Source organism: Xenopus tropicalis, chromosome 3, assembly GCF_000004195.4.
Source record: "Xenopus tropicalis strain Nigerian chromosome 3, UCB_Xtro_10.0, whole genome shotgun sequence".
Taxonomy (NCBI): Eukaryota; Metazoa; Chordata; class Amphibia; order Anura; family Pipidae; genus Xenopus; species Xenopus tropicalis.
Genome location: NC_030679.2, coordinates 106987283 through 107010045, shown reverse-complemented (window position 1 = coordinate 107010045; position 22763 = coordinate 106987283). Strand labels below are relative to the sequence as shown.

General features: G+C 40.5%; 1 protein-coding gene across 1 annotated transcript in view; it reads right to left on the bottom strand.

The window, feature by feature from the left end:
• Positions 1-65: 65 nt before the first annotated feature.
• The window catches only part of LOC116409542 (basic salivary proline-rich protein 2-like), a 39109-nt gene continuing 16411 nt past the window's right edge, over positions 66-22763 (bottom strand). The window contains exon 2 of the mRNA XM_031898214.1: positions 66-1289. Within this exon, the coding sequence (XP_031754074.1) occupies positions 66-1289 (1224 nt within the window). The remainder of the gene's footprint in view (positions 1290-22763) is intronic.

Sequence of the window (22763 nt, the reverse complement as noted above, 5' to 3'; positions counted from 1 at the left end):
TGGGGATAGGGTGGTGGTGCTTAAAGCTTTGGACCAGTGGGGATAGGGTGGTGGTGCTTAAAGCTTTAGCCCCTTGGGGATAGGGTGGTGGTGCTTAAAGCTTTGGACCAGTGGGGATAGGGTGGTGGTGCTTGAAGCTTTAGTCCCTTGGGGGTAGGGTGGTGGTGCTTGAAGCTTTGGCCCCTTGGGGATAGGGTGGTGGTGCTTGAAGCTTTGGCCCCTTGGGGGTAGGGTGGTGGTGCTTGAAGCTTTGGCCCCTTGGGGATAGGGTGGTGGTGCTTGAAGCTTTGGCCCCTTGGGGGTAGGGTGGTGGTGCTTGAAGCTTTGGCCCCTTGGGGATAGGGTGCTGGTGCTTGAAGCTTTGGCCCCTTGGGGGTAGCGTGGTGGTGCTTGAAGATTTGGCCCCTTGGGGATAGCGTGGTGGTGCTGAAGCTTTGGCCCCTTGGGGGTAGCGTGGTGGTGCTTGAAGATTTGGCCCCTTGGGGATAGCATGGTGGTGCTGAAGCTTTGGCCCCTTGGGGATAGCGTGGTGCTGCTGAAGCTTTGGCCCCTTGGGGGTAGGGTGGTGGTGCTTGAAGATTTGGCCCCTTGGGGATAGGGTGGTGGTGCTTGAAGCTTTGGCCCCTTGGGGGTAGGGTGGTGGTGCTTGAAGATTTGGCCCCTTGGGGATAGGGTGGTGGTGCTTGAAGATTTGGCCCCTTAGGGTGGTGGTGCTGAAGCTTTGGCCCCTTGGGGATAGGGTGGTGGTGCTTGAAGCTTTGGCCCCTTGGGGTTAGGGTGGTGGTGCTGAAGCTTTGACCCCTTGGGAATAGCGTGGTGGTGCTGAAGCTTTGACCCCTTGGGGGTAGGGTGGTGGTGCTGAAGCTTTGACCCCTAGGGGGTAGGGTGGTAGTGCTTGAAGATTTGGCCCCTTGGGGGTAGGGTGGTGGTGCTTGAAGATTTGGCCCCTTGGGGATAGGGTGGTGGTGCTTGAAGCTTTGGCCCCTTGGGGATAGGGTGTTGGTGCTGAAGCTTTGGCCCCTTGGGGATAGGGTGTTGGTGCTTGAAGCTTTGGCCCCTTGGGGATAGGGTGTTGGTGCTTGAAGCTTTGGCCCCTTGGGGTTAGGGTGGTGGTGCTGAAGCTTTGACCCCTTGGGGATAGGGTGTTGGTGCTGAAGCTTTGGCCCCTTGGGGATAGGGTGTTGGTGCTGAAGCTTTGGCCCCTTGGGGATAGCGTGGTGGTGCTGAAGCTTTGACCCCTTGGGGGTAGGGTGGTGGTGCTTGAGGCTGTGGTATTGGTGGCACTTAGCCTGAAAGCCAGAGAAAGGTTTGGGCTAACTTCCTATTTGTTTTATTTAATGTTTCAGTGTTTTTAGTTGCCAGAAGTATGGTGATCCAAATTACAGAATATCCCCTTATTCAGAAAAACTTCAGGTCCAAAGCATCCAGAAAACAGATTTATTTCTATTTTATTTTATTTCTCTTCATTTTTCTTTTAATTAGTTTTAAAGTCTATGCATATGTATAGTGTATACAGATCCATAATGTAAAGCAGTTTAAAGCTTTTTAATAAAAAATGCCAAATAGTATTGTATTTTGCTCATCCAGTGATTTATGTAGATAATTATTTTCTAACGATGGCAGTGTTATTGTTTCATTTTAAACAGGGGCCCTGGAGACCCTAGTTAAAAAGATGCTGTATCCCTTAAAACATTTATGAACGCAAGAGCAGTGTGTAAAGTGCATTTTTGGATGCAATTTGTCATGTTTTTTACCCAGAATGCAGCATTCTCCCACAATTCCAAAGTCTAAGAGTAATTGTGCCAGACAGTGAAGTAGTTTCTTATTGATATATTAATTCTACTGTACAGCGCTGCGTACATAAGTAGCGCTTTATAATTAAAGATATAAATACACACATACATCTCCATATATCAGTGAAACCCATGCCCAGGATGCTAGTTTACCTGGGGATAAAAGTGAAGGGTGTAATTTATCAGCATAACATATGGGGACTGGGGGGTACAGTGTGGTGGGATATAAAATCTTGTATAAAGACTTTGAGGACCTTTTTGATGTAAAATTGTAAAGTATGAAGAGTATGAGTAAGTATGAAGAGTATGAAATGTGAAATGAGGCTATTGGCAGAATACCCTTTATGAAACAGGTCAGTTCATGTAGTCACATATATTTATTGCTTTTCATTGTACAATAAAGAATACCAGCTTTAATATTTAGGGGTGTGGCAAATAATGTTTTCTGGGTCTCATCTATACAAAGCTGGAAAGAATATCTTGGTGTTCTTTGCAGACAGGGGCAACAGGTATTTTAGGACTCCAACCCACAAACAGTTAGCTGAAGGATGGGCTGGTCAGCTCTTGGACTCTTATAATAAAAATAAACATGTCATACCACAGTGCCAGAGCGAGCCCTATTTGTCAACATTTTTTGTTTATTCACATAATATGGGGCTGACATGTCTTTCCTCATTAGATCAACCTGTTACAACTCACCCACTTACTTCAGTGAAACAGTGACCTCCAGTGGTCAAACTGTCATAAAACAAAATCTTCTTGAACTTGATTTTACTGGGCAAGGAAACCTGTAGAGAATGTATTTTACTTCCAAAACATGTAACTGAGTCTTAAAAAACTGTCAAAAATTATCATTTTTGTAACCCACAATACAGCATGTTCCCCATAATGTCAGCATCTTTGTGGGTACCCTCACAATAGTGTGCACTGTTTACCAATTCAAATGCATATTAGCGCTCATATTGGTAAACTATGCACCAGTTGCAGGGAAATTTGTACGCACATACTTCATACTTGTTATTGTTAAAATAGGTTTTTCTTAGCAAGGAAATTTTTCACTTTATAATGCAAAGGTAATGAGGAGGTCACCCAGTCTGAACTATGAAAGGCACCACTAAAGAGCAGGCATACAGTGCCTGATGGAGGCTAAATAGCAGTCATCTGTTACAAGTATATCCTAAACCTATTTAACCTTGCATTCAGACACTTGCGTCAGTGTAGAAGAATACAGCAATTAGCCACAAAATATTATCTGCCATATATAACAGGTAGGTAAGGGGGTGACAATAAAAAAGGCTAAGGCTTGATGGCAAAAACTGAAATACAAGGAAAAAGTGACATTAGAGAAGGGGAAGGAGAAAGGAAAAATATGCCGGTGTGGAGTAAAGGCTTTCGGACATTAAAACAATCATTAAAACAATCAGCCATTAAAAACAGCCATTTAAAAAGCCATTAAAAAGCCATTAAAAACAGCCATTTATGGGGCACAACACAGAGTACCTTTCTGAAGAATAACTCTGCCAACGTATAAATAAATACAGTTATATATATATATAAAGCATGAATATAGTTGCATGCAGGGGCTTTAGAAAAGAAAAAATATCCTGAATGTTTAAATATTATTTTTTTCATTTTTTCAAGTCCTATGAATGCTCCTATGTTCATGTTTTGCATTTTGTTTTGCAATTTAATTTGTAGGGCCTTTTTCCAACAATTATATATACAGGTACAGAAAAAAATTATCCAGAATGCTTGGGACTTGGGGTTTTCCAGGTAAGGGGCTTTCAAATTCCTCTTAAAATAATTTAAAAATTAAAAAAAAAACAATAGGATTGTTTTGCAATCAATATGGATTTGTGTAGCTTATTCACCATTAACTACAATATACTGTTTTATTATTACAGAGAAAAAGGCAATCATTTTTAAAAATTAGAATTATTTTATTAAAATGGACTCTATGCAAAAAGGCCTTCCCGTAATTCAGAGCATTCTGGATAATGGGTTTCCAGGTAAGGCATCCCATACCTGTATGTATATTTATGGCATTACTGGTCCTTTAAAATGTTTTGCATTTACACAACAAAGGTTTTTTTTATGCACTAAAATGGAGGGAAAAGGCCAGAACTGGGTTTGGTTTCAAAAACAAACAAAAATTCAAGGAATGACAGGCAATTTACTACTCAATAGGTTTTTTTCTAATATAGATTTCTTTTCAGATCTGCCACCCTCCCCCCTTAAACAGACATACATATTTTCTAATTCTTCTTATCCATGTACAGAAATGGAATTCATTTCCCCTGACCTTTTCTCTGGCTCTTTAATTGTAAATACCAATATTTCCCTCACTAAGCCTTGCAGTATATATTTACTGAGACCTATACACACACACACATTGAAGGCACGTACGATTTACCAATAGCCGACCAACAGCTGGAATACCACAAGTTGCCATAATAATATCCAAAAAAGTTTCTGTAGCTTATTCAGGCAGCATCCAATCCAAATTAGCCTTTTTACCAATGTGGCGCAGCTCTATCACTTCCCCTCTTATCAGGCCCGGATTTGTGGAAAGGCCACAAAGGCCCGGGCCTAGGGCGGCACAAGTTTAGGGGCAGCATGCCGCCCCGCCGCAACAGAATTTTTAAATTTGTCTCCCATACGGAGCAGTCGGGACCTCTCCCCACTGCTCCGTATGGGAGTTTAAATGCGCGAATGCGCATGCGCACTCAGGGGGAGAGGGCACCGCGCGATTGGCCATGCGCAATCGCGGGGGCGGCCTCGGGGCGCCGCCAACTGAAATCCGGCCCTGCCTCTTATTTTGTCACTGCATGCAAAGTGACAATTCTGCTGTGTCTTATAGGGAGCAATGTAACAGGAGCCATGTTTACTCTTGGGGGCACATTTACTAATCCACGAATCCAAATCACGAATGGGAAAAAATCGTATTGGAAACTAACATTTTGCGATTTTTTTCGTCGCCGTTACGTCTTTTTCGTAAATTGTCTTGACTTTTTCATAGCCGTTACGACTTGCGCGAATTGTCGCGACTTTTTCATAGCCGTTACGATTTGCTTGTATATTGTCGCGACTTTTTCGTATTGAGCCCTCGTAAACGGCAGGCAAACCTTTCAGACTTTGCATGATTTTGGAAGCCTCCCATAGGACTCAATGGCACTCTGCAGCTCCAACCCGGCCCAATGAAAGTCTCCCATAGGACTCAATGGCACTCTGCAGCTCCAACCTGGCCCAAGGAAAGTCTTCCATAGGGCTCAATGGCACTCTGCAGCTCCAACCTGGCCAAGGAAAGTCTCCCATAGGGCTCAATGGCACTCTGCAGCTCCAACCCGACCCAAGGAAAGTCTCCCATAGGGCTCAATGGCACTCTGCAGCTCCAACCTGGCCAAGGAAAGTCTCCCATAGGGCTCAATGGCACTCTGCAGCTCCAACCTGGCCCAAGGAAAGTCTCCCATAGGGCTCAATGGCACTCTGCAGCTCCAACCTGGCCCAAGGAAAGTCTCCCATAGGGCTCAATGGCACTCTGCAGCTCCAACCCGGCCCAAGGAAAGTCTCCCATAGGACTCAATGGCACTCTGCAGCTCCAACCTGGCCCAAGGAAAGTCACGAAACTGAAACTTTCGTACTCGGCACGACAGCTACGAAAAAGTTGCGACAATTTACGAAAAAATCGCAAAATATCGATCATTACGAAAAAAACGCATTCGGACACTTTTCAGTGCGTTCGTGGATTAGTAAATGTGCCCCTAGGTCTAGTGTAAGGTTAGGTGATAACTTTTATTGGCTGAGTAAGAAAAAAATTGCAAGCTTTCGAGATGATAGTATTACATCTCTTGTTCAGGCGTAAAGATATTACATTATAAATGATATGATAATGATAAATTACAGGGTTTTCTTGTTAAATGAACTTTTCATTCAAACCTAATGGCAGTAGCAATAACTTAATGCTGAAATCAAATTTACACCACAATCTTTTCTTCTGTTGGGTGGAAATTACTTCAAAAGCTGAAAACTTAATTAAGCATTTATATGACTTATTTAAGAAGAGTGGAGAGAAATTGGCTCAACCTTTGCTTTCAGGTTGATAGCAGAATTGTGCTCTGGAACGTAACCTTGTCTGCTATATCGTCATTGTAGCAATATATTGAAGCAGAAACTGCATTCAGTGTCATATGGGCAATTAGTGATTAGTTTCTGTATGATGTGAGCAATGTGGGGATGAAGATGAGTTTTAGCTGTTTGATTACAGTCAGGCCTATGGAACATACATTACATTATGATCACTGCTGTTTGCAGTAACTACAGTGGAACGGGTATGGGATCTATTGTCCGGAAACCTGTTATCCAGAATGTCCTGAATTATGGGAAGGCTGTCTCCCATAGACTCTATTTTAATCAAATACTTCATACTTTTTAAGATGATTTCCCTTTTCTCTGTAATAATAAAAGAGTACCTTGTATTGATCCCAACTAAGATATAATTAATCCTCGGAGGCAAAACAAGCCTATTGGGTTTAATTTTAGGTTTAAATGATTTTCTAACAGACTTAAGGTATGGAGATCCCTTATCCAGAAAAACCTAGGTCCGAGCATTCTGGATAACAGGTCCAATTCCTGTATCAACCTGGAGTGCTTAAGAATGACATCATAAATAAGTACTGTGGTTTTCCTTGCACCCATGATTATTATTGAAAAATAGACAGGCTTTGAGTGAGAGATGGGAAACTAACACAAACAGTTCAATTTGGGGACATTAGAATGTCTGAAAATATATGGAGCCATTTATACTGTATGTTTCGCCTATTTACATAGTAACATAGTAAGTTGGGTTGAAAAAAGACATACGTCCATCAAGTTCAACCATAATGCCTATATATAACCTGCTTTTCAAAGCATTTGCCATCGGTGTGGTTCAGTATGTGCCACCATATGGAACAGCATGTGCTAAGCAATCTTGTGTGTTTCTATGATTGTCTTAAGGGACACTGAATAATGATTCCTAGAGTTGGGATATCATTGGTTAAAGGAAAACTATACCCCTAGAATGAATACTTAACCAACAGGTAGTTTATATTATGTTAAGTAAACTATTAGATAATTTTATCAAACTGGAATATATACAGGTCCTTTTCAAAAAATTAGCATATTGTGATAAAGTTCATTATTTTCTGTAATGTACTGATAAACATTAGACTTTCATATATTTTAGATTCATTACACACAACTGAAGTAGTTCAAGCCTTTTCTTGTTTTAAAATTGATGATTGTGGCATACAGCTCATGAAAACCCAAAATTCCTATCTCAAAAAATTAGCATATTTCATCCGACCAATAAAAGAAAAGTGTTTTTAATACAAAAAAAGTCAACCTTCAAATAATTATGTTCAGTTATGCACTCAATACTTGGTCGGGAATCCTTTTGCAGAAATGACTGCTTCAATGTGGCGTGGCATGGAGGCAATCAGCCTGTGGCACTGCTGAGGTGTTATGGAGGCCCAGGATGCTTCAATAGCGGCCTTAAGCTCATCCAGAGTGTTGGGTCTTGTGTCTCTCAACTTTCTCTTCACAATATCCCACAGATTCTCTATGGGGTTCAGGTCAGGAGAGTTGGCAGGCCAATTGAGCACAGTAATACCATGGTCAGTAAACCATTTACCAGTGGTTTTGGCACTGTGAGCAGGTGCCAGGTCGTGCTGAAAAATGAAATCTTCATCTCCATAAAGCTTTTCAGCAGATGGAAGCATGAAGTGCTCCAAAATCTCCTGATAGCTAGCTGCATTGACCCTGCCCTTGATAAAACACAGTGGACCAACACCAGCAGCTGACATGGCACCCCAGACCATCACTGACTGTGGGTACTTGACACTGGACTTCAGGCATTTTGGCATTTCCCTCTCCCCAGTCTTCCTCCAGACTCTGGCACCTTGATTTCCGAATGACATACTTTGGACCACTGAGCAACAGTCCAGTGCTGCTTCTCTGTAGCCCAGGTCAGGCGCTTCTGCCGCTGTTTCTGGTTCAAAAGTGGCTTGACCTGGGGAATGCAGCACCTGTAGCCCATTTCCTGCACACGCCTGTACACGGTGGCTCTGGATGTTTCTACTCCAGACTCAGTCCACTGCTTCCGCAGGTCCCCCAAGGTCAGGAATCGGTCCTTCTCCACAATCTTCCTCAGGGCCCAGTCACCTCTTCTCGTTGTGCAGCGTTTTCTGCCACACTTTTTCCTTCCCACAGACTTCCCACTGAGGTGCCTTGATACAGCACTCTGGGAACAGCCTATTCATTCAGAAATTTCTTTCTGTGTCTTACCCTCTTGCTTGAGGGTGTCAATGATGGCCTTCTGGACAGCAGTCAGGTCGGCAGTCTTACCCATGATTGCGGTTTTGAGTAATGAACCAGGCTGGGAGTTTTTAAAAGCCTCAGGAATCTTTTGCAGGTTTTTAGAGTTAATTTGTTGATTCAGATGATTAGGTTAATAGCTCGTTTAGAGAACCTTTTCATGATATGCTAATTTTTTGAGATAGGAATTTTGGGTTTTCATGAGCTGTATGCCACAATCATCAATATTAAAACAAGAAAAGGCTTGAACTTCTTCAGTTGTGTGTAATGAATCTAAAATATATGAAAGTCTAATGTTTATCAGTACATTACAGAAAATAATGAACTTTATCACAATATGCTAATTTTTTGAAAAGGACCTGTATGTCACTAAATATTGCCCTTTTACATATTTTACATTGAGCCACCATTTTGTGATCTGTGTGCCCCCTCAGAGATCACCTGACAGGAAATAATGCAGCTCTAACTGTAACAGGAAGTAGTGTGAGAGCAAAAGACAGAACTTTGTCCATTTATTGGCTGATGTGACATATAAGCTGATTTATGCAATATATTTTGACACCCATCTACATTGTTTGGGGTTTTAGTTTACCTTTAAACTTACCTGCAGTGAAATATTAGCTCAATGTTTTGCTATGCTGTATGATGGAATCCATAGAACCTTACAGTAAAAGCATATAAAAAAGGTCATGGCTAACAGATCTGTCCCACTAATTAGTGCTGGGCGGTATACCGTTTCATACCAAATACCGGTGTTTTTTAAAAAAATTATATTAATTTTTCAAATACCGCAATACCGGTGTGTCAGGCCCTTTAATCCAAGATCCGTATTCTGGTTGCGCCCCGTGCGTACGTGACGTCAATACGCACGGGCGCAACTTTATAAAAGGGTCTGGAACAGAAACAGCATCGCTCGGGACGCATCGCTGGAGCCTAGAGGATCCCGAAGTTGCCGAGGAGCCCGAAACCAAGCGAGGAGAAGGCAAAAAAATATTTTATGCTTTATTTGTTTTCTCCTTGTTTTCTTCCAGAGACCTTTGTCTTTTTATGCTTGTCTCTTCTTATTTGCCTTTTTGTTCCTTAGGCCAATGTCCCACTAGGAGGAGTGAATACAGATCGCTCCTCACCATTTACCTTTTGCTCTCCTCCCTGTCAGAGTCTTACCTTGCTCTCTTGTGTCTCAAGCTGTAACCCCAGTTTCCAGAGCCGGATTTATCTTCCGGGCACCCCCCCCCCCCGAAACCGCATGCGCAAACTTCCTCCCCCTGGCAGCCGTGATTGGCAGGCGCCTCAGCCAATCAGTTTGCGCTTTGGGCAGAAGGGGAAGAAATGAGCGCACGGGTCACACGAGGTCAGCAGTGAGGGGGAGAGAGCGGCTGCGACTGGTGGCAAAAATATTAGGGAGAGTGACTATATCGGGGGACTGGGGGGCCTCATTGTGGGAACCGAGCAGGTGCGCACGTAGCTCTTTGTGTTAAAAACAAATACCGTCAAATACCGTGACACAATATAATTTTGAAAAATACCGTGATATAAATTTTTGGTCATACCGCCCAGCTCTACCACTAATTATAGCAAATGAGATAGGCAGGAATACTATTATTACTGTCTTGTGTGTTACGTCTGGGAAAGATCAACTCAAATACTATAGGTGGTAGCATTTATATAAAGCCACAAGAGATTAGGATTGTAATAGAAATATCCTTTCTGCAGATCAATAGCTATTTTTGGGCAGTCTCCATTTGCCACACAGAGTGAAATTATGACTTCAAAAGGTCAAAGTGATTGCAGGAGTTTTGTTCTTTCCTCAGCCAGAATAACATGGCATGTTCCATAGATATGAGCAGATCAGAGCACTAACAAGGACAAAAGATTTACAGGGCTTTTTCACTGAAAAAAATGTTAACTCTGAAATAGCTTGCATCAAAGGAAAGAGGCTCATAAAGGACACAGAGCTGGGTGCATATTGAAAAATTATCATACAACTTAGTCACTGTAGGTGGCCATTAATACGTTTAAGCTTTCTTACTTTATTTTGCTAGAAAATGCTAGAAAGCTTGCTACACTTTGTAACTAACACAAAGTATATTCTAGTCATGGGCAAACCCCTGTTTTACTCACTGAGCCATGTAAAACTTAGCAGCAAGGAGTAAAGGCTTCTAAATAGCAAAATAACTTCTCTGTATACAAAACACAGAAAGAAATCGCCAGCACTCGGTCTAACCCACGCTGTAGCGTTGACCAGCTGCTAGAAACACACTATTGTGCCAGTGCTCGGTCTAACCCACAATCTGGAGTTGACCAGCTGCTATAAACGATAAAAAGCCATTCATTATACACAAAGAGAAAAAAAGTTTGCCAGCGCTTAGTTTGCCCTTAAAAATAATTTTTATTTATTTTTTTTACAAAAAATGAGGTGTTAGTACCACACTTTGGCCAAAATATGTAAGCTCGCGTGCCACGTCAAGGCCCCTCATTGTACGTGAGCCCTACACTGCCTAATGACTTTGAGTCTGTGATGCAATTAAAATAAAGTCCCCCAGCAAACAATGTAACTGAGTATTAAGACCTATTGCACCTACCTTTAGCTCAAAAAGGCTCTAGTGGAAAAGCAGGGAGCTTTTAAGCCCGAGCTCATTAGCACACACATGAAAGTGATTCATTGGATTAAAGGCTACATAGCAGCTAGAAGCAAAATTTGGCTACAATTTGTACACAAAACACAGAAAGAAATCGCCAGCGCTCGGTCTAACCCACACTGTAGTGTTGACCAGCTGCTAGAAACACACTATTGTGCCAGCGCTCGGTCTAACCCACAATCTGGAGTTGACCAGCTGCTATAAACGATAAAAAGCCATTAATTATACACAAAGAGAGAAAAAGTTTGCCAGCGCTTAGTTTGCCCTTAAAAATAATTTTTTTTTTTTTTTACAAAAAATGAGGTGTTAGTACCACACTTAGGCCAAAATATGTAAGCTCATGTGCCACGTCATTTTAATTGCATCACAGACTCAAAGCCATTAGACAGTGTAGGACTCACGTACAATGAGGGGCCTTGACGTGGCACGTGAGCTTACATATTTTGGCCAAAGTGTGGTACTAACACCTCATTTTTTGTAAAAAAAAATAAATATATTTTTAAGGGCAAACTAAGCGCTGGCAAACTTTTTTTCTCTTTGTGTATAACGTCTCTGTATGCAGACCTGGCAGTTTAGTACACGGGTGGATAACTTGGGCAGACACTGGGATATCCTAAGCTCCAGATGTCCCTATTGTAGGAGACCCTAGGGGGCACATTTACTAACCCACGAACGGGCCGAATGCGTCCGATTGCGTTTTTTTCGTAATGATCGGTAATTTTTCCTTTTTTATTCCGGCGTCTTTACGATTTTTGCGTAAAAACGCGAGTTTTTCGGCGTCTTTACGATTTTTGCGTAAAAACGTGAGTTTTTCGGCGTCTTTACGAAAGTTGCGCAAAGTCGCGATTTTTTCGTAGCGTTAACACTTGTGCGCAAAGTCGCGCCTTTTTCGTAGCGTTAAAACTTAAAAGGCGCGACATTTCGCGCAAGTTTTAACGCTACGAAAAAATCGCGACTTTGCGCAACTTTCGTAATGACACCGAAAAACTCGCGTTTTTACGCAAAAATCGCAAAGACGCCGAAAAACTCACGTTTTTACGCAAAAATCGTAAAGACGCCGAAAAACTCGCGTTTTTACGCAAAAATCGCAAAGACGCCAAAAAAATCGCAAAAAATACAAAAAAGTCGCAAAATGTTCGTTTCCAATCGGAATTTTTCCAATTCGGATTCGAAATCGTGTCTTAGTAAATCAGCCCCTTGGTGTTGTATCAACCAAAATTCACCTTCAGACATTTTGGTTCAGTTGGAAGACAAATTGCAGAGAAGGGTCATTATAGATGCAAGAAGTTTGTATGTTGTCCCTGTAAAGCTGCACTTACATGATTTCCTCTAGTACACAGTTCTGACACCATGTGTTGTTTTGGCTATATGTGTCTTGAAATCCGCACACAGTGACTCAGATTTATTCAGTATGCTTTACTCACATTCTTGTTCCCCAGAACTACTTTCCCCCTTCATACCCATGTGCTAGGTGGCCTGATAGTATGACATCTCCCACATTCTAAAACCATGCAGGAAGTTTTATTGGCTCCTGAGATTTGCATAAACTTGGAAAATGATTTATTTATTTTCAAGGCTAAGGGAAAAAAGCAAGATTGGGGGGGGGGGGGGGGTGGACGACATAACAAAAAACATGCTCCTTTTCTTCTATAACATTTTTCCCTTTAGCACTACCTTGTTTATGGAAAAAATGCAACATAATATTTGTGGTTGCATTTTTCATGGGAAAAACTCATGCAAATGAGAATCACATTATTCCCTTTATTTTCAATAAGGCTGAAAATCTCTAAATGTTTTAATAAACTGAGAAATATATAAAGTTGTTAGAGACAATGCCATAGGCTTCTATAGAAACTCACCAGTTTCTCTTTTTCTCTTTTTTTTTTTCTTTCAATAAATCGTGACTATTTGAGGTTTCAGAAAATATTCCAGAGTATTTTTGTGTTTCTTGTTGTGTTTTTTTCTTGAAATACTTCAAACTTAAATTTTGATAAATCAGCCGTTTTTCTTAGTGGAATTACCAACACTCATACTAAAAACCTATTTTCATACTAAGCACTCTATAGATAAGGCAACGAGCGATCTCCTACATTATTGACAGCTGAGAACCATGGGTTCCTTCTCAATGTACAAATGGTTAAAGTTACACAATTTCACAAGCCACACCAAATACAACCACAAGAAACACCAATTTATTAACTTCAGAGTAAACTGACACCTAAGGATGCCCAAGGCATAATTCTCCCCTGCTCGCCAACCTTTCCTCCACCCACTCAGCACCTCTCCTTCCTGAAGAGAGAGGGAAGTCTCTTCTGCCGCAGCTTCCCCTGCCTCCTTCCTGATTGCAACTAAGAGCAGGGCTTGAGTTGGAGGAACTAGAGGCAACTACCTAATAATCCCCCATACACTGGGAACATGCCTCTTCTGCTTACTCCCTAGTCCCGGCCCTGACTAACATTATCTCTTACTTACAATCATACCCCTGTAAAATATGAAAGTGAAATCACAGTATTTAGATCCTCTGGTGCCAAGGTTTAAAGTGTTTACCAAAAAAAAAACCTCATGTTGTAACACTTTTTATTCCTGGCCACTGCCCTCTTTAAGGGAGGGAACATGATCAATAACCAATAACCATTGCTGCGAGATCACATACAATATATACCCCTCCTCCTTTTCCACAGCGTAACATATTTTTGTCTCCTGAATTTACTGCACCAGCAGAGACGTGCCCTTTACATGCTCAGTATATTGTGGGAAGTAATAAAAAAGCTTAAGGCACATGAGCTTTGTCAGTCATAGAAGCTGATGCTAAAGGGCTGATATTGTGACTTTTATATTATATACTGTATACTGTATGTTGTTTACTGTATATTGTGAGTTCTGACTTGTACAAAAGGTAACAGATTTTTTCCTTCTCCTGCCTGGTCTCATCAGGGCCGGAACTAGGGGTAGGCAGAAGAGGCAGCTGCCTAGGGTGCAACGATTGAGGGGCGCCAGGCAGGATCTCTCCTGCCTACCCCTAGTGCTACTTTGTCATTGCTTCCGCCGCTTAACATTAGCGGTGGAGGCAATGACCGATCGAATCGCACCGCCCCCCCCCTGCCCCTCCACCTGTGCTTTGGCGGGGAGGTGGGCGGAGTTGGCTTGGCCCACCCCTGGGTCTCATACTGCATTGGATGCGTTCCCTTGCCAATTCTATTTTCTTACGACAACCATGCAGCCATACCTTCTTGTTGTCCATAAGTACATATGCATAACTCTCATAAATTGGAAGTTTGGTAGAACTTTATTTGAAAGGGTTGAGGCAGGCAAACCTATGCAATGTACAGTATTTCTATGTATCTCTCTATCTATTTTGTGTAGTCAGGAACCTTTTCTGTTTTCTCACACTAATGTGTGTTACTATATAGGTGGTAAAATTAAAGAAGAATGTGGTTAAACATGTTTTTAAGGGAGCATTTGAGATATATAGACCCCTGAAAAGGTGCTACCTGTTTTATTTAGCATGTTAGATTTTTCTCTAGTTCCTGCGCACCCAGATTAGGGTTCCTTATTTTCATTTAAAGCATTGCAGAACCCCAAGAAAGCATATTAGCATTTCACCAGCTTACCAAACAACCTTTAAGAGAAATTTGGAAAGTAGAATGAGATCTATTTGTACAACATCTATAATAAACCCTTATTGTGCCATGTGGTGGCTGGGATTAGGAGTGCATTAATTCCTCTGAAATGTCAGCCCATTATAGCTTATGTGAGATGTGTTAGCAATATAAACTGCAATTACCTTTTCATTAAATTCTGACTCATCTCCTATTTAAAATAACTAAAAACACATTTCGCTGCTTTAAATGGGGAATCAGAGACAATTACTAAAGCACTTTTTGCACGTCTGATGATGCTTACATACCATTTCCACCCCCTTCTGAGCTTCTGTTTGTATTAGAATTTCAGCATTCTGATACTATTGGGGGAGCAGCGAAATTTGTGACGTGCAGAAATGTATTCTGTCTGCAACGTTAATCAACCTATTCCGTGGTTATGCATTTTGATTGTGGCCGAGCGTTTTTACTTCAGCCTTTAATCTTGTTTAACATAATTTGTCCAAAAAGGTTTTTTTTTAGTACAAAAGACAAATATTAACATGGAAAAGTAATTAGTTTATGGCTCCTTTTCTCATAAACCTATACATTTTGGGCAGAACCTTACTCATTCCTTATTACCCCTATTTTAGTTCTTTTTGATTTGACTTTCCCTTCATTAAATGTAATTTCTCCTGATTTTGGACAATACATTCCTTCCTTTTCTTCTTTCCATTTCCTATTGCTTCCATGTCTCTCTTCTTTCTTCCAATCCCTTCTTACTAATTCATTTGAGTAGCAGTAGTCCGATAGCCTTATAAACGCTAACTGAGAAGGAACAGTCAGGTTGGCAAAACAGTCAGGTTTGAGAACTTTAAGTAACATTTACGTACAAAAGCAGTCCTATCCGGGAAAATGATCAACATGACCTATAGGCTAATTTTTATGTACATTCAGATTTTAAAAAGTAGTTTTTGTGTCAGAGCACTATTACCCTCACTGCATAATCAGAGACAATTTTGTGTCAGTATCACTTTAAGCTAGCCATACACAGCCACACACATTGTTAGGCAAAGCTGGCAGACAAGTAGATCTGGGCCCAATTTTGCCACCCACATGTTGGGCCAAATTAGGCTGGTCTAACCATGGGGATCATACAGTGGGGCCTATAGAGATCTATTGGATAAAAACTGCATCAGCACACTGATGCGTTCCTCATCCGACAGGATTTTCAAACATGCTTGGACTTTTTTCAGCCAGATATTGATCTGGAAGGCCTGTTGGTGGACCCATACATGGGCTAATAAACTGTCAATTCAGCCTGAAGGAACCAATTTATTAGCCTGTATATGGCTAGCTTGATATACTGTATATCAGTATTGAGAAGGGTTCTTTTAAACCCCTCCCACAAACCCTACTGAATATATTGAAAAAGGGACTGAGGTGAAGTAAGGGATAGGATAGTGCCTTTAATTGAATACCGTATAAGTGTAATCTAGTGTAGGGACAATACATGGAAAGGTGCTATTATTTATCACTGAGAAGTTTCTGTTAAGACCAGTGGCCATTTACTAACATGACATTCTAGTATTTCTTAAAGACTTAAAGAACATGTAAACCCTACATTTTCCTATCATGTGTATAAGTTGGGCACATCTCCACCACCCACACTGCATCATTTGTACTGAATATTTTCTCTCTGTTCGCCAGCACCATCACATTTTCCTAAAACAAATAGCAGCTTTCATCCAGCAGATATTTTCCCTCTCACACATCTTTAGTGACATTTACATCTGCAAACAGTACATATGCACTCTAAAGTTCATGCAATGAAGAATGCAGGCTTACACAGGCAGAACTTACTTTGATAAAAAGTCCTGCTTGGATTGAACACTGTAATGGTTAAGCTAAGCTCAGGACAGACTTTTAGGAGGAGAAAAAATAGGAACAGACAGCTAGAGTAGAGTTTCTAGAGGAACCAGCAATGCCACCTTTTCATTGGCTGCTAGACTGGAGGGCGTGTTTGATAACCTAAGTTGCGAAGAACTAAGCATGCTCAGTAGCCATCCACCAAAGTAAATTCCTAAAGGAGGGTATCCCAGTGGGTTAGAGGAGGAGAAGTAATCCTACGTGATTAATGGGATACTGCAGCCTTACTCCTAACCTCTGGAGTGGCTTTAAGGATTTATCTAGCCATCATTTCCATGTTCTTCCAAGTTCTTTCTCATCTGATGAAAAGTCTCTATATAATAAATGTAAGAATAAGAATCCTTGTAGTAGAAAAAATTCCTTTCCTGTTCACCTCAAACCTTGGCAGCCTTTAAATCCCTAAAAGAAACCTTTGTTTCTGCTCCTATTTATAGGCACCCTGAACTTTATTTACTCTTTATTATTAAGGCTCTTCTCTCCTTGAACAAGGATTCTGATGGAAAATCACATCCCTGCCTACTTCTCCAGGAAATGCACACAGCTAGTGCAAAATGGTGATGACCTCCAACCTCCTGCTTGCCACTGTGGTTAGGCAACAAAATTATTATTTGATATCTGGGTTTATTGACATTATCTAATTGCTGCACACTGTTACTTTGAAGAAATATTTACACTGTAGGTCATGTCCTGCTGTTTCACTTTAAATTCTTGGTATAAAATGGCAGATAACAATACAGCATATTAATAATGAACTAAGAAGGCTTCTCACGTAAGCTGGCCATACATGTACCAATATAATTGTATTGTAAATACTTTTCATATAATTTTTGGACCTCATGGGCTCCATATTATCATCCTGAAAATTTTTGTACCATGGTGAACAGTTGTTTAGTCGATCGGACAAGTTAGAACATTTCGGTTGGATAACGATAAAATCTACGCATGTATTGTGTATCTGACTATATCCTTGGGGGACCTACAATGCATTTCTGGGATGTCCCTTTCATATGATTGGTGTCACTGTCTGCTATTCAGTCTGAATGTAGTTTTAGATTGTTGCATTTAAACGTATGATCAATATCTGAACGTTTGTCGGAAGCTGACTAAAATCTGAATATGTATGGCCAGCTATAGTTAAGGCATTAAATTATCTGTAACTGTAGGCCAAAGGGATAGTACTACTGGATTTTTCCATGTTACCACCACTTTACATATGCACATTATAAAGAATAAAATTTTATTACCACATCAGTTTCTTTTTATTATAATTATCTATTATTTATGCAGCTTAAATCTAGTTGTTTTAGCTACAAAACAGAATATCAGAAACAGGTTTTTGTTGTCCCGTTTTGTCATCAGTTGCAGTCATCTCTATAAAACATTATATGAACAGCTCATTTCCACTGCCCACTCAGGAATACTAAATTGATGGCAAGAGCGCAAGCACAGAAGAACATACCCTGGAGCTAGTCATTGGCTTGAATATATATCATATTGGCTTGATTCTTTGCATGATTCAGGGTAGAAGTCATAGCTAAAGCACACTATAAATACTGCTTCTATGTGCAGAGGAAGGCTTGAGAGGAGATTTAAAATGGGACTCTGTGGATGAAATCTCTTGAAGAGACACGGGGAATGTTAAGACCTCTGAAGAATCAAGCGATAGATGATATATTAAGGGGATCTTTGTACAAGACAAATGAATGACACATAAGCTGAAGGCTTTTTACTGTGTCTTCAATTTTCTTCTCTATACTTTTGTTTTGTCTGCCTTTACTTATTTCCCATAGTCTGCAGCAATAAGATAGGTATATAAGCAGCAGCTTTAGGCTAAGACTTTAGATCTTGGTGCCTCTCAGCTTTTTGACAGGCAATGCCATTCTGATTAAAGCAGGACAAAGTGTATGCTCAGCACCGATTCAGTCTGTGTGCGTCAGACCCATGTAATTGCTGACCTACAGGAGCCCAGCTATTTGTGCAAACTGAACTCTCTGACTGCTTTCTCGGAAGGCATAATTAGCTTCTTGTTGCTCGTTTAAACGGAGGTCTCTAAATACCAAGACTCGCTTTGTGGCACATATTTTTATAAAGAAAGTCAAGAAAGACAAGAAACTTGTCTTAAAGGAAACAAGTATCTTACTTATACATACTTATCTTCCCTATTGTTTTGTATGTATCAAAAAGGGGGGCTGTATTATGAGGGACATTATCATTCCACTTGTGTCTTTTTTCTGTTTGATTATTTTTCCCTAAATTGATCAAATGTGTGTAAAAAAAGAATATGAATTATCCACTCTCATTCTGGCTTTAAAGATCAAATTAGATGAGTTACTAGAACAGGCACTTGGGTGCAAACTGAAAACTGGAGTGTGTTGATAGCATAACTTTCTTAGACCCCACTGGCACATTGGTTGTTTTAAACCAGAAACATCAGCATCAAATATGTCATTCTAATATGAAGATGCAGAAATGTAAATGCAAACCAGTATTTTTGCTGTGTCCTAAAACATTGTGAATGGCCCTTCATAGATGCTTTTAGGACCTTAGACCTACCTTAGACCTACATTCACTTTGATATCTGCCTACCCTGAAAGGAGGCACTTAAGAATTGCAAAAAGAATTGCAGTGTAAAGCAAAGTAATTGCAATTAAAAGCAGTATTTGTTTATCAGTTTTTTTCTGGTTTTGACTCTTGAAACAATGTCTAACAATCAAAGAATAGAGGGACCAGGGATTTTGCTATCATATATATTTAAGTGGTGTTTTGATTTTAAAGATGAAATTAAAGGTTATGTTTTAACTTCCAGTGGGATACTTCCAGATTACTGGGCCACAGGCAAAATCCCTGGTACCTATATTCTTTGTTTGTAAGTAGTGGTGAGCAAATTTTTTGGGCAGGCATGGATTCGCAGCGAATTTCCACATTTCACCATTGGTAAAACTTCCATGAAAATTCGGAGTGGGAAAATTTGTCGCGCATAAAAAAAATTGGCGTACGTGAAATTGCCCGTGGTCTCGTCAAAAAAGGGCAGAAATCAGTTCACCTCTACGTCAGTTGTTATTTATTTTAGGAGGCAGAACCAGTAATGCAGAGAAAATAAACCTGACAAAGGGGGTTCCCCTCAACCCAAAGTGCTGTATCTATTTGGTAAGGCACAATAAAGCTAACACAGCTGTGAATACTGGTTAGTGTTGGGCCCCCATATATACTGCATTGATTGCTAAGGCCATATGTCAGGGAGTCACACCAGCAGAGGGAAAAGCTCTTCTATTTGTGCAGGGTGTGCTCCCAACTCCATATTGTCATTGAGAACAATACAGTTCATTTTGCATTTTAAATAAACTGTATGTATAACTGTACAGTGAGCAAACTTTAGTTTCTAATAAATCTAGAATTTAGGCCAGTCCCACCAGTGTTTTACACAAATACACACACATATATCCATATATATATATAGGGCAGAGACTAATTAAAGTGATCTATAAAATAACAATATATATACATTCATTAAGGTGGCCATACATGTAGCAATTCCAATCTTTCTTGCGAACTTTGGTCGCACGAAAGATCGTTCCCACCCTCCACTGATGTTCAGGGCTGAATCGTCGGATATGGAGGTAGAAACAATAGAAATTCTATCTCCTCAGCCCTGAACGTAGATTTGCTCGTTGCCTGCAATGGCGCCCAATCAAAATCTTTTAACCCGGGCGATTGACGAGTCAACTGATATCCACAGCCTTCTGCAATATCGGTTGTCTCTTCAAGCCGCCATACGCACACCGAATATCGCACGGAACGAGTTTTCATATGATAATATCGGTGCGTGTATGGCCAGCTTTACTTGCATGTTTTTTTTATTATTTCATCTCCAGTTCAAGGTTAGAAATGTGACGTGCTGCCTTCAAATATACAGCATTGTGCTAATAAATCTATCCCATTTATAGGATAATGTCTCCTGCATTAATAACACATCTCATGACTCGTATGGAACTCGTTGCTGAGATTGTTCTCTTGGAATCTCTTTCATTGACAGACAGGCCTGTATCCTATGGATTACACACTTCTATGCACATCAAGCACTTGGTGCAAGTGAGACTCACACAATTTGTAACCTTGCGAGTTTTCATTAAAGCATATGCCTGAAATATTAGCATTTTTATTAAAAGTTATGCAAGAGGCATCAGTTTTATTTCCATTTTATTTCGATGGTGGCAAAAGGAACATACTCTCAATGATAACCAATTATTTCCAAGTGTTGGTGATAGCAAGCATGTGGTGCATAATGAGCCCCATTTACATCAGTCATAATTTAATATAATATTATTTATAGCCACAGTTGAACGCAGTTTGAATGAAGTTTGGACATCACTTGTCATATAACTTATTTAGTTAATTTTACATAGTTACATAGTTACATAGTTACATAGGGTTGAAAAAAGACCATTGTCCATCAAGTTCAACCCATCCGAGTAAACCCAGCACACAACCTATACTAACCAATCTATACACTCACATACATAAACTATATATATACAACCAGTAATACTAACTGTAGATATTAGTATCACAATAGCCTTGGATATTCTGCTTGTTCAAAAACTCATCCAGGCCCCTGTTAAAGGCATTAACAGAGTCTGCTATTACCACATCACTAGGAAGGGCATTCCACAGCCTCACTGCCCTCACCGTGAAAAACCACCTACGCTGCTTCAAATGGAAGCTCTGTTCCTCTAATCTAAAGGGGGGCCTCTGGTGCGCTGATTGTTTTTATGGGAAAAAAGAACATCCCCCAACTGCCTATAATCCCCTCTAATGTACTTGTACAGAGTAATCATGTCCCCTCGCAAGCGCCTCTTTTCCAGAGAAAACAACCCCAACCTCGACAGTCTAACCTCATAGCTTAAATCTTCCATCCCCTTTACCAGTTTAGTTGCACGTCTCTGCACTCTCTCCAGCTCATTAATATCCTTCTTAAGGACTGGAGCCCAAAACTGCACTGCATACTCAAGGTGAGGCCTTACCAGGGACCTATAAAGCGGCAAAAATATGTTCTCATCCCTTGAGTCAATGCCCTTTTTTATACAAGACAGCACTTTATTTGCTTTAGTAGCCACAGAATGACACTGCCTGGAATTAGACAACTTGTGATCTACAAAAACCCCTAGATCCTTCTCCATTAAGGATGCCCCCAACACACTACCATTCAGTAGATAGTTTGCGTTTATATTATTCCTACCAAAGTGCATAACTTTGCACTTGTCAACATTGAACCTCATTTTCCAGTTTGCTGCCCAGTTTTCCAATTTTGTCAAATCGCTCTGCAAAGCGGCAGCATCCTGCATGGAACTTATAGTTTTGCACAATTAAGTGTCATCAGCAAAAATAGAAACAGTACTCTCTATGCCCACCTCCAGGTCATTAATAAACAAGTTAAAAAGCAAAGGACCAAGGACTGACCCCTGCGGTACTCCACTAACCACACTGGCCCAATTAGAAAATGTTCCATTTACCACCACTCTTTGTACTCTATCCTTCAGCCAGTTTTCTATCCAATTACAAATATTATGTTCTAGGCCAATATTCCTCAATTTGATCATTAACCTTCTGTGCGGTACTGTATCAAACGCTTTAGCAAAATCTAAGTAGATGACATCAACTGCCATTCCAGCATCAAGGTTCCTGCTCACCTCCTCATAAAAGGCAACTAAATTAGTCTGGCAAGATCTGTTACGCATAAAACCATGCTGACACAAACTAATAGTATTGTGAACTGCAATGTATTCAACTATCCTATCCCTTATTACCCCTTCCAGAAGCTTTCCTACTACTAATTTTATAAGTGAAAAGTATTAAAGATCTACTGCAGGAGTCAGAGAGTTAATAACAATATTTGCAGATGTTAGTTACAGCTTATTTCACAAACTTTAAAACAAAACAAAGAAGAAAGAACAATGAAAATAGTAAAGGTTGCATGTTCTAAAGCTTGGAGACCCTTCCACTTGTCCATTGATAAACACTGTGTTTGCAAAGCCTTTGTCCTTAATAACCTCACTAGGCCTTAATATCCAATAGGAGTTGTCAACTGGTAAGAACTGTAGAGCTTAATAAAAGCTCTGATACCCCAAACTTTGGACTGTCCTTCACCATCCATGGACTTCTCAAAGCAACCGAGTGGGGATCTGGCTTTACTCCTAAAATCTTCTTCCTGAGTGAAAGTAGTTTTTAAACAAAATAAACATGATGTTTCCCAGAAAAAAAAAATTTCTTCGGAGCATGTGTGTAATTACCATCAGATACTAAGAACTTCTCAACTGCTCACCTACTGTTATTGTGGTATATTGACATAGCAGCTTTATTCTACTAATTAGAATAATTATCAGGGTACTTTGGGAAATATATTGTAGTTCTGCTCTTACCTGGCTAGCTATATTGGCTAGCAGCTTTCAAGCCCTCTGTGTTAACACCTGATG